The 13,855-nt window shown below is 33.2% G+C and overlaps 1 protein-coding gene across 1 annotated transcript in view; it reads left to right on the plus strand.

The window, feature by feature from the left end:
- MYO16 (myosin XVI) overlaps positions 1–13,855 on the plus strand; it is a 727,392-nt gene that overhangs the window by 324,820 nt on the left and 388,717 nt on the right. Inside the window, exon 14 of the mRNA XM_001375684.5 lies at positions 5,424–5,529. Within this exon, the coding sequence (XP_001375721.4) occupies positions 5,424–5,529 (106 nt within the window). The remainder of the gene's footprint in view (positions 1–5,423; positions 5,530–13,855) is intronic.

Genomic DNA, 13,855 nt, shown 5'->3' on the forward strand with positions numbered 1-13,855 from the left:
CTGTAAAGAACTTAGCATATTCATTTTTTGTGGTTTTCTTTTCATTCACCTTATTGGCAATTAAAGTTGGAATCCAACTACACAACAAATATATTGTATTTCCATCAACTACTACTCATTTAAATTAGTTAAAATATCCTGCAAAGCAAAACTGTATCAACATTAACCAAATTCAATACATATTTCATTTTACAAATTTCAAGTCGATTTCCCCTACCCTTTTGTTTTAATTGCCATGAAAAGAAAATTAATTAATTAAAATCTAAAATGTATAAAATTAACTTTGGCAGTTAAAAATTAACAGACATTCATAGTTGGGGTGTCCAAAAAGAATTAATTGATGTTTTATGTATTTTGGGATAATTGTTTAGTTAAAGATGGAAATGTATCTTTTAGATTTTGTGCAGTTTAAGTATTGAGAATATTTTCTCATACACAGTGCTAACTGATTTGAATAAAATATTTTAAATATCTCTAGATATTCTAATAATATTTAGGTTTAAGCCACACATGATTATGATTTTGATATGTATTCAATCATAGAATTTAAATCTGGAAAAAATATTTATATTATTTAGTCTAAGCTCCTCATTCTGAGGCTCAACAAAGTAACCATCCAAGTTTACACAAGAAGTAACACAAGCAGAAATGAAATCTAGATTTTTTTAAATGTAGTTTTTTCACTATGATAAACTTATCTGTTCATTCATGCATATTACATTAACTTATAATATTTAGCAAAAGATATTGCATTAATTTTTTATGTCAAAACGTTTGGATAACAGCAAGGATCATGGGAGTTTTAATATGTCATTAAAAGTGGTTGGAATATTTTGACAATAAAATGAAATCTGAAATATATCTAGGGATGATACATAGTGAAAAGAATATTATATTTAGACTGGAATACCTGGATACCTTCCTTGCTTTGCCACTGACTAGTTCTTTGCTCTTGAGCAAATCACTTGGTTTCACTTTAAATTTAAAGTCTGAAATTTTTTAAAATATAGCAAGGAAAGAGGCCAGGGATTTTCTTTTTGGATCACAAGCAAAATTTTACTCCCTGACATTTCATAGTTTAGATAATTCATTCACAAAACCTTTTTAATAGCACTGATATTGCACATTAAGGTTCGTGTTGTATTCCCTATTAGACTGTGATGTCCCTGAAAGCACAAGGTGGGGGAGTAGGGAAGGGCTACAATCCAGTTCTTCCAATATCCCCCCAAAAGAACTTTTAAATAATGTGCTTCAAAAAAATTCTTGAGTGGCACAGCCAAAAAAAAAAAGGTGGGAGTAATATATTTTTTCTGACTTAAGGCAATTTAGGTGGGCAGAAGAGGTCTGTGACACTGGGTTCAAGGGTTAGTCAAGAGTGCAGGTGTCAACAGCATCAGCTGTGGGCTTTAGGGGGAGCTCTGAAAATTACAGGCCACCCCTGTGCTTGCCCAGGTGCCAAGATTAGGCAATGTTTTGCAGTTTTATTGCCCATAAACTGCTTCAGTTGGAAGAGGAACATTTGCAGTTGCAAGGGATCAGGAACCCTAGTCATTGTTCCAGGGAAAAGAGTAGCACCTTCAACTACAAGAAAATAGAACCTTTTCCTGGGTATTATTAAAGAAGCTGCTGAAGCCCGAGGATATTGCTGTTAGATTCTTCATTATGGGGTAGAGAAGGAGGGAAAGAATTTGAAACTCAAAGTTCTGAGAAAAATGAAGTTGGAGAAAAATAAAATTGCATTAAAAAGCAATCTTCTTTAATAATAAAACACATTTAAGTAATTGTTTGGGGAAGGAAGGATTGGACTGTCTAGTCAACCTTTACTACATAGAAGATAAGACTCAGAGTGAAGAATTTTCACTTGCCTACGAGTGGCACAAATCAGAATTCAAAATGTATTTCCAGTTTGAATAGAAAGTTTTGGTTTAAAGGACAATGAAAACCTTAGATTGTCTCAGAATTATCCCACAGTCACTGGTGTGCTTAAACCAGAAAACAATTAGAATTTCTCAGCAGCATGGCTAGTCATGCCTATTTGGCTTCCTCTTGTCAGAAATACAACATTAAGGATGATATATAGATACAGGAGGGAGATCATTGCTGTAATATAATTTCAGTACTCTGAAGATTTAATTAAATGCTGAATATTTCCAGCTAACTGGGTTCCCAAAAGTGAACCCTATATATTATTTCTATGACACACTTAAGAGAGCTATTTTTTCTCCTTATTGATTACAGAATTCAATTTAACAGTCATATATTATCCATTTACTTTGTATAGAGCATCTTGCAGGGCCTTTGGGGATGTAAAGATAAATAGGACATAGTCCCTGTCTCCATAGACTCCACAATCTAGCAGGGGAATAGAAGATATGAATTATGTAACTTTTTATTGTCATAAACTTAAAACTGATAACTGCTAATGAATGGATAATCAACTAAATGGAGTAAATCTCCAAATATGTTCCTCCTCTGTGCAAATAATAATTTTAAAATAGCTTATAAACAAATTAAAAGCTAAGATAATGTGTTTTTTTTCTGAGTCACAAAGAGCAAAAGGGGAGAACAACTTATATGCTTAATACTTGTGAGACTGTTAATAAATAAGTGTAAATTAACTTAATGGAATATTTTGCCCCCTCAAAACTACTCTCTAGTCATGTGGGTGATTCATTGAAAAGTAGGAGGCACTGAAAAGAATATCCCCTTTTCTATTTTTGAATTTCAATCAGCCAGAAATCAAAGAAAAAAAGAGAGAGAGACCGAGACCGAGACAGAGACAGACAGACAGAGACAGACAGACAGACAGACAGACAGAGACAGAGAGAGAGAAAGACAAAGAGAGAGACAAAGACAGAGACAGACAGACAGACAGACAGAGAGAAAGACAAAGAGAAAGAGAGACAGAGACAGAGACAGAGAGAGAGAGAGGGAGAGAGACAGAGAGAGAGAGAGACAGAGAGAGAGAGAGAGAGAGACAGAGACAGAGACAGAGACAGAGACAGAGACAGAGACAGAGAGAGAGAGACAGAGAGATGGAGAGAGAGAGAGACAGAGAGACCAACACTGATAGAAACAGAGACAAACACACAGAGAAGAAGACAGGGACAGAGAGATAGACAGAAGAGAATGAATATGAATGTGTAGGATCAAGAGAAGCAGATGAAGCATAGGAGCCTTTTCCTGACCAGAACACCTAAAAATATAGATACAAACTGTAGATGATCAAATTTTAAGGGCAAAAACAATGGTTAATTTGGGTATGTCTGTCTCTTATTTCTTATTAATAGGGCCGTTTTTCCTTTCCTTTTTCCAATGTAAAGGGCAAGTGATTAGGAGTGTGAAGATGCAAATGAAAACCATTCTTACCTGTAGGAAAGTAGTGAGTGGTTCGGTTGTTGAGCAAATACTGAAACCAAAAAGGTTTCTAGCATTTCATCTTAGGATCTATAAATACTTTGAAAAATAAATCTGAACCTGTGACTTCACTGATAAAAGTAACTTCCACTGAAGAAACTCCATCAACCAGTACAAATTATCACCTATTCTATAACTCATCATTGTAAGGAATTATCCAGGGCATTGGGAAATTAAATGTATTCCACAAGGTCTTACATGTGATGGTGTATGTTGTAGAGATTTGAAGTCGAGGCTTCCAGACTCTGAGGCTGACTTACTTTACAAAATGTCATACTATCTGAAAGAAAATCCATGCATCATAATTAATTATTTTTCTGACCATTTTTATGAGGCCTCTGTCTTAGGGAAGTCAAGTAGTTAAAAAAAAACACACACCTAAATTCTAGTCTCAGATTCTATAGTTTTAGGCTATGCCTTTTCTGTGTCTTATTTTGTTTTCTATAAAGTGAGAATGTTTGACAAGGTGATGTCTAAGACTGGATCCATTGCCACTATTCTTTGTGTCTCTGGCATCTATCTACCTAATTAATCCTTCTGTTTTCTAAACTCTTTAACTGTAAAATCTTCAAAATCATTACCTGATTCCTCTAGTTTCCTTTTTCTGTATTCAAATGAGTGTAACTTCTATTCCATATTAATGATCATTAAATGTTCATGAAAACTTGAGACCTTATATAGAAAGATTTATCAGATTCATTTCATTGATCAGATTTTTCTCCTTTATTTGTAAAACTTGTATAAGATCAAACCTACAGCTAAAGGCACTGATATTCTCATTGCATTCATACTACTACTTCTTATATTAGTTATAAGGGCTTACTTTTGTGAAATAAAATACCATTATTGGATAATAAGCAAATATAAATGAGATACGTACAGAAATTACCTCATTGGATCCAAAATTGTATATCCAATATCAATGTTGGATAAAAAGCAAATCCTTAAGGAAAGGAAGAGCCTTTGAAGCTAAACTTTATGTATTTTTTATGGTAAGACATGGGAATGTTCTCTTTTTTTCTAGTTAATGGAGATATTTGTAAAGATATCAATTGTAACCTCATCATTTCTTACAAATAACCCATCACCAAAATGTTTCATTATGGCGTATTGCTAATATGTGGAAAATTATCAGTGAAAGCACACGTGAGGAATTATTTGTTGAGTACAATGAATTATAACAAGATTTTAAAAGATGTTTTAGGTTGCTTTCATATGAATGTAGAAATATTCATTATATGGAATGTTGTTTTATAATACTTTCTTGCAATATGTTTTTAATCTGTAATAAGAAACCCATTATACTTCAGGATTATAGAATTACATTCCTTATAGTATATAACTTGTTCTATTTCTTCAATTTGTATTTTACTTCCTATGAAATACTAAATTTTTAATTATGTTAGGGGAAATTGCATGTATCCCATCTTTTCGAATGGAAACTTTAACTTTTGATTATGCTTAATTCTATGATAATGGAAACTATATTAAAGGCAACTGTGTGACACAGTGGATAAAGTACTAGGACTGAAGTCGAGAAGACTTGAGTTCATATGTGGCCTCAGACATTTACTTGCTGTGAGACTCTGGCCAAGTTATATAGCCTCATTGGTCAGTTTATTCAACTATAAAATGGGTATAATATCACCTATTTCATCAGGTCATTATTAGGATCAAATGAGGTCTTATTTGTAAAGTTCTTGGAATACAACAGGTACATAATAAATACTTATATCCTTCCAAAAGCATTTTGCAAAAATTAAAGTGCTTTGTAATTCTGAATTATTAATATCATAAAATAAAATAAAAATAAAAGCCAACAATAATAAACAAAAGACTAATTAATATTTCCAAATCCTAAATATCTCATTCCCTCTTTTCCTTTGTTTTTAAGAATTATTTCTGCTTTGCTGCATGATGTCCAATAATCATGACCAATGAATGTCAAATCTCAGTCTCTCTCTCTCTCTCTCTCTCTCTCTCTCTCTCTCTCTCTCTCTCCTTAGTGGTGAAAGTGGTTCTGGGAAGTCTGAAGCCAGCAAGCAAATAGTGAGGCATCTCACATGTCGATCCACCTCCAGCAAATGTTTATTTGACTGCAAAATTAAAAATGTAAGTAACAGGATTGGTTTGCTTAAAAAATTATATGAGTCCAGGTCAAAAATATAATCACTGAACTCCAAACTGAAAACAGACCTAAGAGGTGATTCAGGTTGCACCTGAGGAAAATGAAGCCGGGAGAGATTAGTTGATTTAAAGATCACACAGGTAATATAAGTGATGGAAATGAACTTAAATCTAGTCCTAGTAGTCCTTTCACCAAACAAAACTATCTGCTCTATTCTTCTTTTCTTCCAAAAAGGTGCATATTGGTTGTACAGTAGAACTGACCTATTCACATACATAAATATACATTCAATTTCCAGATTTTTGAAAAAGCATTTCTCATAGTGTTTGATACCTATCATGTATCTGATGTATTTTATTTTTTATTATGTATATTTTAAAATATATGACTATTAGTCCAACTCCTTGAAGTCAGGTACTATGTTTTAATTTGCTTAGTTTTCTCCTTCAGAAACAAAGATAGTGAGATAAGCATAGGAAGTTAAATTTTCATTTAATTTAAATATATTTGGCAAAGATAGAGGGAGCAAAATATGGTTTAAATCATATCTGTGCATTAACAAGATTATCCTGAAAGTTATATGGTAGGATTGAATAAGGAGGCATGGAGAGCAGAGGGAAGGGCAGATTAGTAGACTATTGTGGTAAATGTAGCAAGAATAATATAACTTAGATGGGGGTGGAGATGGAGAAAATAAAATGCAAGAAATATTTGGGAAATAGTTTTTTGATGTGACAGACAAAAGAAATGAGAGTCAAAGATGGCAGATTCTTTTAATATAGATAGCTCAAAATGGCAGGGGCCATTGTAAATATAGAGGCATCAGGAGACTTCAAGATTTGGAGAAAAGGTAATAAACTTGATTTAAGATATGTTGGGCCTGATGTGTCGGCTAAAATGTAAGCTGAGGATGTACAGCTGTCATCTACAAAGATAAATCTAGAGTTCGTTGGGACTTGGAGGTATAAAATTTCGAGTTTACCACAAGGTTGAATTGAAGCAGTGTACATGGCTTATATTGCCAAGGAAGAAAGGAGACAAAAAAAATGGAAGGGAGAAGAATATAGGAATTTCATGGGGAATGCAAAAGTAGAGGGGTAGGCAGAACAGTATTTTAAAGAAATAGGTATAATGCAAAGAGAAGAGTTCCAAAAATCAATGGGATACAAGGTTTCCAAAAAAAGAAAGTTTATTTGATGTCAGATGTTATAGAAATGATAAGAAGATGAATACTTTAAAAATATCATTCTACTGAATAATTGGGTTTCTGTTGACTTTAGTAAAAGTTTCAATAGAGTGGGAAGGGACAATAGAAGCCATTGTCTAGGGAGATGAAGCAACAGTAGGAATGCAAAAATGAATTGTAATACCATTTCCACCCCTTCAGCAGTAAAAAGGAAAAGAGGGATGGATGACTTAGCAGTTGAGAAAGAAGAAAAGTAATTTTTTATTGTTGTTGTTCTGCTTTGTTTGTTTTCTTTTTAAGGACAAGAGATACCAGAATGTTTGTGGGCAAATGGGAAGGACATATAGTGGAGAATGAACTGATGATTCAAGAAAGACAGCTGAAATCATGGATAATGTAATATCTTGCAGGGGCCATGGAATATAATCTAAATGGAATATGAGTGGAAAAGTTAGCTTTGGAAAGGAAAACCATTTTTCCATTTAAAAAAAGCAAGAAAAGATGGAAGTATAGATCAAGACAGGGAAATAAAGTAAATGGGGAACTAAGAATAATCATTGAAAAATAACATCCATCCTCTCAGTAATCCAAGATATGGATCATTTGCTAAATATGTGAAAGGGAGTGAAGAATACCATTTTGGAATAGCCACACTTTCAGATTATCTGTAAAAAAATTTTAATATGACTCAAGTCATTTCCATAAAATGAAAAATATTTACTGAGTATCTACTGTGACCCTAGTACTGTGGCTGAAGTATTAGTAAAGGAAGTAAGAGTTTCTATAAAATATGACCCATCTTTACAAAGAACTATATTAAACTAGAGACAAAGTATTCATGAATAATATAATTAATTTTTCTTTAGAGTTACATTTAATAAAGAGATAAATTGTTCTTTTATTCTTACCAAGATCAAAACAATTTTTTCTTTATGAGAATGAAAGCATATGAAATACTGACACTTTTAAAAAAACAGATGGCTGCTATCCCTACCCTTGAAAGAGCTCACAGCAGAAAGGTCTAATCACATACTCCTCTCAGAACTTTTTTCCCCCCAGAGGAGTAAAATCTCTATCATAAATAGAATATCTAAAGGATGTTTAATAATAAAGTTTAATATATAAATAATAAAATTTTATTCCCTTGCTCTAATTTTATTTTTAAACTTCAGTTAGAGAAAATATACCAAGACTCTAGGAGGAAAAAAAAAGATAAAGAAATAACCTCTTAACCCATAAAATATGTAAAAGAATTCTTATAATGAACTAATTAATAAAAGAGCAATCCAGTACTTTACTCAAAGTATATGTGCTTATGTTTAAGATATAATTATGCTTTGTTATTCATTTTCTTAACCACTATTACATTAGAAACAGCAAATTAGAAAGTAAAGAAGCTATCACATTTAAAAAAAAGAAAAATCTGGGGGCAGCTGGGTGGCTCAGGGGATTGAGAGTCAGCCCCAGAGATGGGAGGTCCTGGGTTCAAATGTGACCTCAGACACTTCCCAGCTGTGTGACCCTGGGCAAGTCACTTAACCCCCATTGCCTACCTCATACCACTCTTCTGCCTTAGAACCCAGTATTCACTCCAAGATAGAAGGTAAGGGTTTAAAAGAAAAAAGAAAAATCAAGTTAAACACTGAGGGAGTGTAGATTTTTTTAAAAATCTGTAATATTTATTACAACTATTTATATACAGGTATTTATATTTGAAACTTAGATTCAAAAAGCATAATGATTTGAGGCCATTTAATGTTGAAGGAAGCATCCCAGCCTCCTCAATAACTCTTAGAGGTCTCACTTCTTTAATTCAGAGTTGTAATTGATATTCATAATAATGATTGTGAGTCGTTGAGGGAAAAATGTGAATTACTATTCACTGTGCTTTGACAGAACAGGGAAAATGTTTAATCTATTTTATATAAGATTTCCATCAAAATGGTTAAAATGAAAATGTTGGCACATAGTTGTAAGATTCAGTTACCTGAAAAATTCATTTATATAAAACATCTTATTTGCATCAGTTAAATGAGTTGTTTCTAAAACTGCAAATCATTAATGCTCCGTAATACGCATTTATTTTCTTGTTATATCTAAGCTAAGTTTAAGGCATTGCCTCTATCATTATCTCTGATCCATTTCAACTGTTTTACTCAGATATTTCCTTTCTTCTCATTGTAATGAATGTTCATAGCATTGCCCAAGGAAAGATAAATGTATTTAGAAACTATAATTATCACTCACTCGGGCCAATTTCAATTATTTGATCAGGAAACCATTAATTTTACATAACTGGAAAATGTGGGTTTTTGCTCCTGAAAAGCACTGCATTTGAGTTTTGCTAAAAATAAACTCATAGTTTAGACTCAAGAAACAAGCAGTTGGTCAGCAATAGGTTAAATTATTTTTGTTCAAAGGAATACATTTCAAGTGGTTTCAAAAGAGTAGCAAACATACCAGCTCCACCCGGGTAATCACTTCGCCATGAGAAAGGACAAATGTACTGACACAGACTAGTAATAAGCAGGAGAGGGGATCCAACTCCCATTAATTCAGAGATTTCTGGGGGGTGTGCATGTATACACACACACACACACACACACACACACACAGAGAGGGAAATACACCTGCAATTCAATGATTATGCATTCAAGTACATCTGATTACATTGTGATAAACACAGCTGCATTTATTCCAGGACTCATTTATCAAAATAAGAGCCCAGAGAACATTCTAACAGCAAAACTTCCAGATCAATATTATAGGATAACAGATTGAGTTTCGGATGTTCCCTATACTATGAAATCCTGCCTCCTCATGTAGTTGCTTAGAGAGGAGGAGATAACATCATTCTAACCCTATCTACTTTGAAGACTCCCTTTATAGTACTGAAGGCAGGTCTTTAGACATTGTGGGCAATTTACATGAAGAAAAAACGCATCGTTAACTGTCTTGTGAACATTTCAAACTTGATGTGATACATTGATAGCCTTTAGTTTTTGTATTTGAATGCCTTTAAAGTCAATGAGATGTGCTATAATTGACCCACTTTTCTTTGACTGGCTTGAGGTCCTTTCCTTTGTGACAAGGGTGCCAAAACCTAATGCTGTAGAACTCTCTCCTCAGTAGTAATCAACTCCCCAAAGAGCAGGTGGAGTTAGAGAGCAGGAGAAAGACCTTCCTCTTCACTCTCTTGTTGACTTCTTCCCAAAGTGTTTTCCTTTAGCAACATTAAGAAGGATCTTTTTCTCATGAAGCAGAGGAAGTATAAGAACCTTGGGAGATTCCAAAAGAGTGTGAAGAGACTAGAAGGGACTGTTGCAATGCAGACACTGAAGTTCTCCTCTCTTCTTTTTTATGAATTCTCCACCACCTCAGGCAATACAAGGAATCCATCTCACTAATCAGAAGTGTCCTATACAAATGGATTTAGGGGCACTGGTTATGTCTTAATTTGAAGAGATTAAAATTAATTACTTATGTATGTATAACATAGCTTATGTTTTCCAGGCAGCCTTTGTTCATAGAAATTCAATATATTTTAAATATCTGGTTCCAAATGAAAAGAGTGAAGGATATCACTTTCTTTGGTTGCTGGTCATGTTCCAAAGTTTTATACATTATGATAAAATATATTACAGTTAATTAGTGAAAATTTTAAAAAAATGACTTGCTGATAAAAGTAAAGATAAAATTTAAGCTATTTTCAACAAATTATTAGAATAATCTCTAAACAAGAAGTGCTTTTAATTTCCATAATTTACTATGCATTACTGTATTTAAATCATTTTCCCTTCCCATATTTTAAATAAAGTCTTTGAAGATTTTAAAATGCCATTGCTGTACTTCAGATATCTCTTGTAAATCTGTGGAGAAATATGTTATACAAAAAGAATTTGTATGGGTTTGAAACTGTTTACTGTTATGGCTTGGTTTTTTTTTTAAGGAAGAGTGATGGTTTCCATGATCCAAAATTTTCTGTCCTGGGAAATAACATTATATGTGTGTATGTGTGTGTCTATGTATGAGAGAGAGGAAGATGGAAGGTCCATAGGAAAAATAAATAGAAAGGGACATGAAGGGCCAAGAAATCACTTTGACATTGGATGGCATTTAAACTGAGCATTGAAAGGGAAGTTAGGAGTCAGAAATGAGGAGAGAGGACATTTCTAACAAGAGGGGGACAGCCAGTACAAATACAGAAAATCAGAAAATGGAGTTAAATCATTGTACATTGTAGCTGGATTGCAGATTTGTGGGGGACATTAAAACTTTAGAAGACTGGAATGTTAGAAGGAATTTCACTGTGAAGGTGCTGAATAGAGGGTTTATGTTTAATCCTGGAGATAATAAAGAATTAGTAGAGTTGGGATACGGTAGAGGTATGAGACAGAGACAGACATGCCCCTTAGTGAATTCCCATTTGCAGTTTAGAAGATAATGGGTTGGAATGGGAGAGAGTTTAAGGAAAGAAGAACAAGTAGAAGGATATTTTAAATAGTGCGGGTGAGAGGCAATGAAAGTTTGAACAAGCTTGGTGACTATGTGTGAAGAGAATCAAAATGTGTGACAATTGTTGCAAAGGTAAAAACAACCTGACTTGACAGCAAATTGGATATGTAGGATGAGTTTGAGTAAGTAGAATAACACTGAGATTATGAACATGCTTGACTGGGAGGGCAGTGCTCTCAATAGTAGTAGTTGGGAAGAGAAGATAAAGTTAGGGAAAGCCAATGAATTCTATTTGGGGGCATGTTGAGCTTGAGGTTGAGACCATTTCACTTCAATCAAGTTTACTGGAGTGGTGTGCATAGAAGACAAGTATAAAAGGACCTAAGAAAGACTTGGATGTCAGAAGCTTACATGGTGGCTATAATCAGCATAGTATATTAATAAGGAATGAAAACGGATAGGTAGACCCATGGAACAGAACAGACATACAAAAAACAGCCATAAAAGAGTATAGTAATCTGGTATTTAATAAAAACCCAAAATTCAGGAATTTGGAATTCTGGGATACCTGGAAATTAGTTTTAAAGAAACTAGCTTTAGACAGTATCTTACATGATTCACAAAGATACAATCAAAATGGATACTTGATTTAGGTATTAAAAGAGTTACCACAAATAATTTAGAACAGGGAACATTCTACCTATCAGATTTATAGACAGGAGAGGAATTTATGAGTCAACAAGAGATGGAGAGCATTGTGAAATGTAAAATGGATAACTGAATACATTAAATTGAAAAGGTTTCATACAAATGAAATAAAACACTGCCAAGATTAGAAAGAAAGCAGAAAATGGGGGAAGGTGAGAAATTTTTATAGTCAACTCTTCTGTCTCATATCTAAAATACACAGTGAACTTTTATACAGTCAAATTTATAAGGATCATCCCCCAGGTAATAGGTGGGCAAAATATATGAACAGAAAATTTTCAGATGAAGAAATCAAAGCCATATATAATTATATTAAAATGCTTCAAATTACTACCAATTAGAGAAATGCAAACCAAAACCATTCTTAGATACCATCTCATACACTGTAGGATGGCTAAAATGACAAAAGGATAAAATGAGAAGTTTTGGAGGAGATGTGGAAGACTGAGAATATTAATGCAGTGTTGGTGAAGCTATGTTTGGAGGGCAATTTTGAATTACACTGAGAGAGTAATAAAACATTTTATATCCTTAAGTGCAGCAATATTATTATTTCTGGGTCTGTTTCTCAAGTAGATTAGGGAAAGAGGAAAAGAACCCATATATTCCAGAATATTTCTAGCGGTTCTCTTTATGGTGGCAAAGACATGAAAACTGAGGAGATGGCCAACATTTGAGCAATGGATAAACAAATTGTGATAAATGGCTGTGATGAAAAATTGTTGCTCCATAAGAAATGATGAACAAACTGATTTTTAAAACCTGAAATATCTGTATGAGATAATGAACAGTGAAATGAGTAGAAGTAGAACATTATATACCACCACAGAACTAATACTAGAAGAATAAACTGAGGTTACCTCCAGAAAGTGAACAAAAAGATCAACATGAAAGACTTATTTTATATGACCATGTTAGCTTCCAAGTCAATATCCGTTGTGATTCAGGGAAGGTGGGAAGGTATTGAGACACTAGTGGATGGTTTCCATTATGTAGACATGAAGGAAAGTAAGTTAAACATAAAGGAGACATGATTTCATTTGTATAATATCTTCTTTTTGTTCATATATGGCAATGCTTGTTTTGTGTGGATTTGTAAACATTTAGAATAATTTAAAAAAGAGAGATCACTTTCAGTTAGGGTCAAGAAGCAAGAAGTGTTCTTATGAATAACAAATTTCCAACAGATGAAGTATTAAAATCAATAAATATCTATCCTCAAAGAAAAAGAATTTAGAATCATTTTATCATCATAGATATTGTTGTTCTTCTAAGATAGTACTATAATCAATAGAAATGCTAACGCCAAACTATCTCAAATTTGAATTTTTTAAAATTAGTGGCAATAAAATTTCTATGAAAGAATTGTGCCAGGAATTAATATTATAATTGCTAGGAAATAAATTATCTGAGGGTTACTAGATGTAGAGGTTATTTTAGCCACTAGTTCTAGGAAGTATTCCATCATTGATCTAGTATTCTTTGCTGAAGAATCTTCTGCATTTATCTCTAGAAAATTCCAGAGAAAAGATATTTTATTGCTATACCTATATACTTTTGGAAGTCCTAAAATTACACCAATTAGGGAAACTGTTCTATTTAAGTAATTTAATTGAAGTTTCTTAATAATATACCCACACAAAAGGATCACATGACTTAGAATTGGCCCCAAGATATGCTGTGACTTGCCAAGTAGCAGAGCCAAGAATAGGACCAGATCTCTTGATATCTCATCCAGTTTTCTTTTCACTTTATCACATTCTCTTTCATAGACAAAGTAATTCAATTCACATTCTGAAATAGTATTAATAGAAGCCGTGCATATTTTCTTCCAGAGTTTTAAGAGAAATGAAATCATTAAAGAACATCTTTCTCATTTTTTACACTAAAGAAAAACTTAGCAAAAAAAGAAGAAAAACTTCATTCTCTTTGAGTCGCTAACTTAGCCAAAACACATTTCT

The sequence above is a fragment of the Monodelphis domestica genome, chromosome 8 (genome assembly GCF_027887165.1).
Source record: "Monodelphis domestica isolate mMonDom1 chromosome 8, mMonDom1.pri, whole genome shotgun sequence".
Taxonomy (NCBI): domain Eukaryota; kingdom Metazoa; phylum Chordata; class Mammalia; order Didelphimorphia; family Didelphidae; genus Monodelphis; species Monodelphis domestica.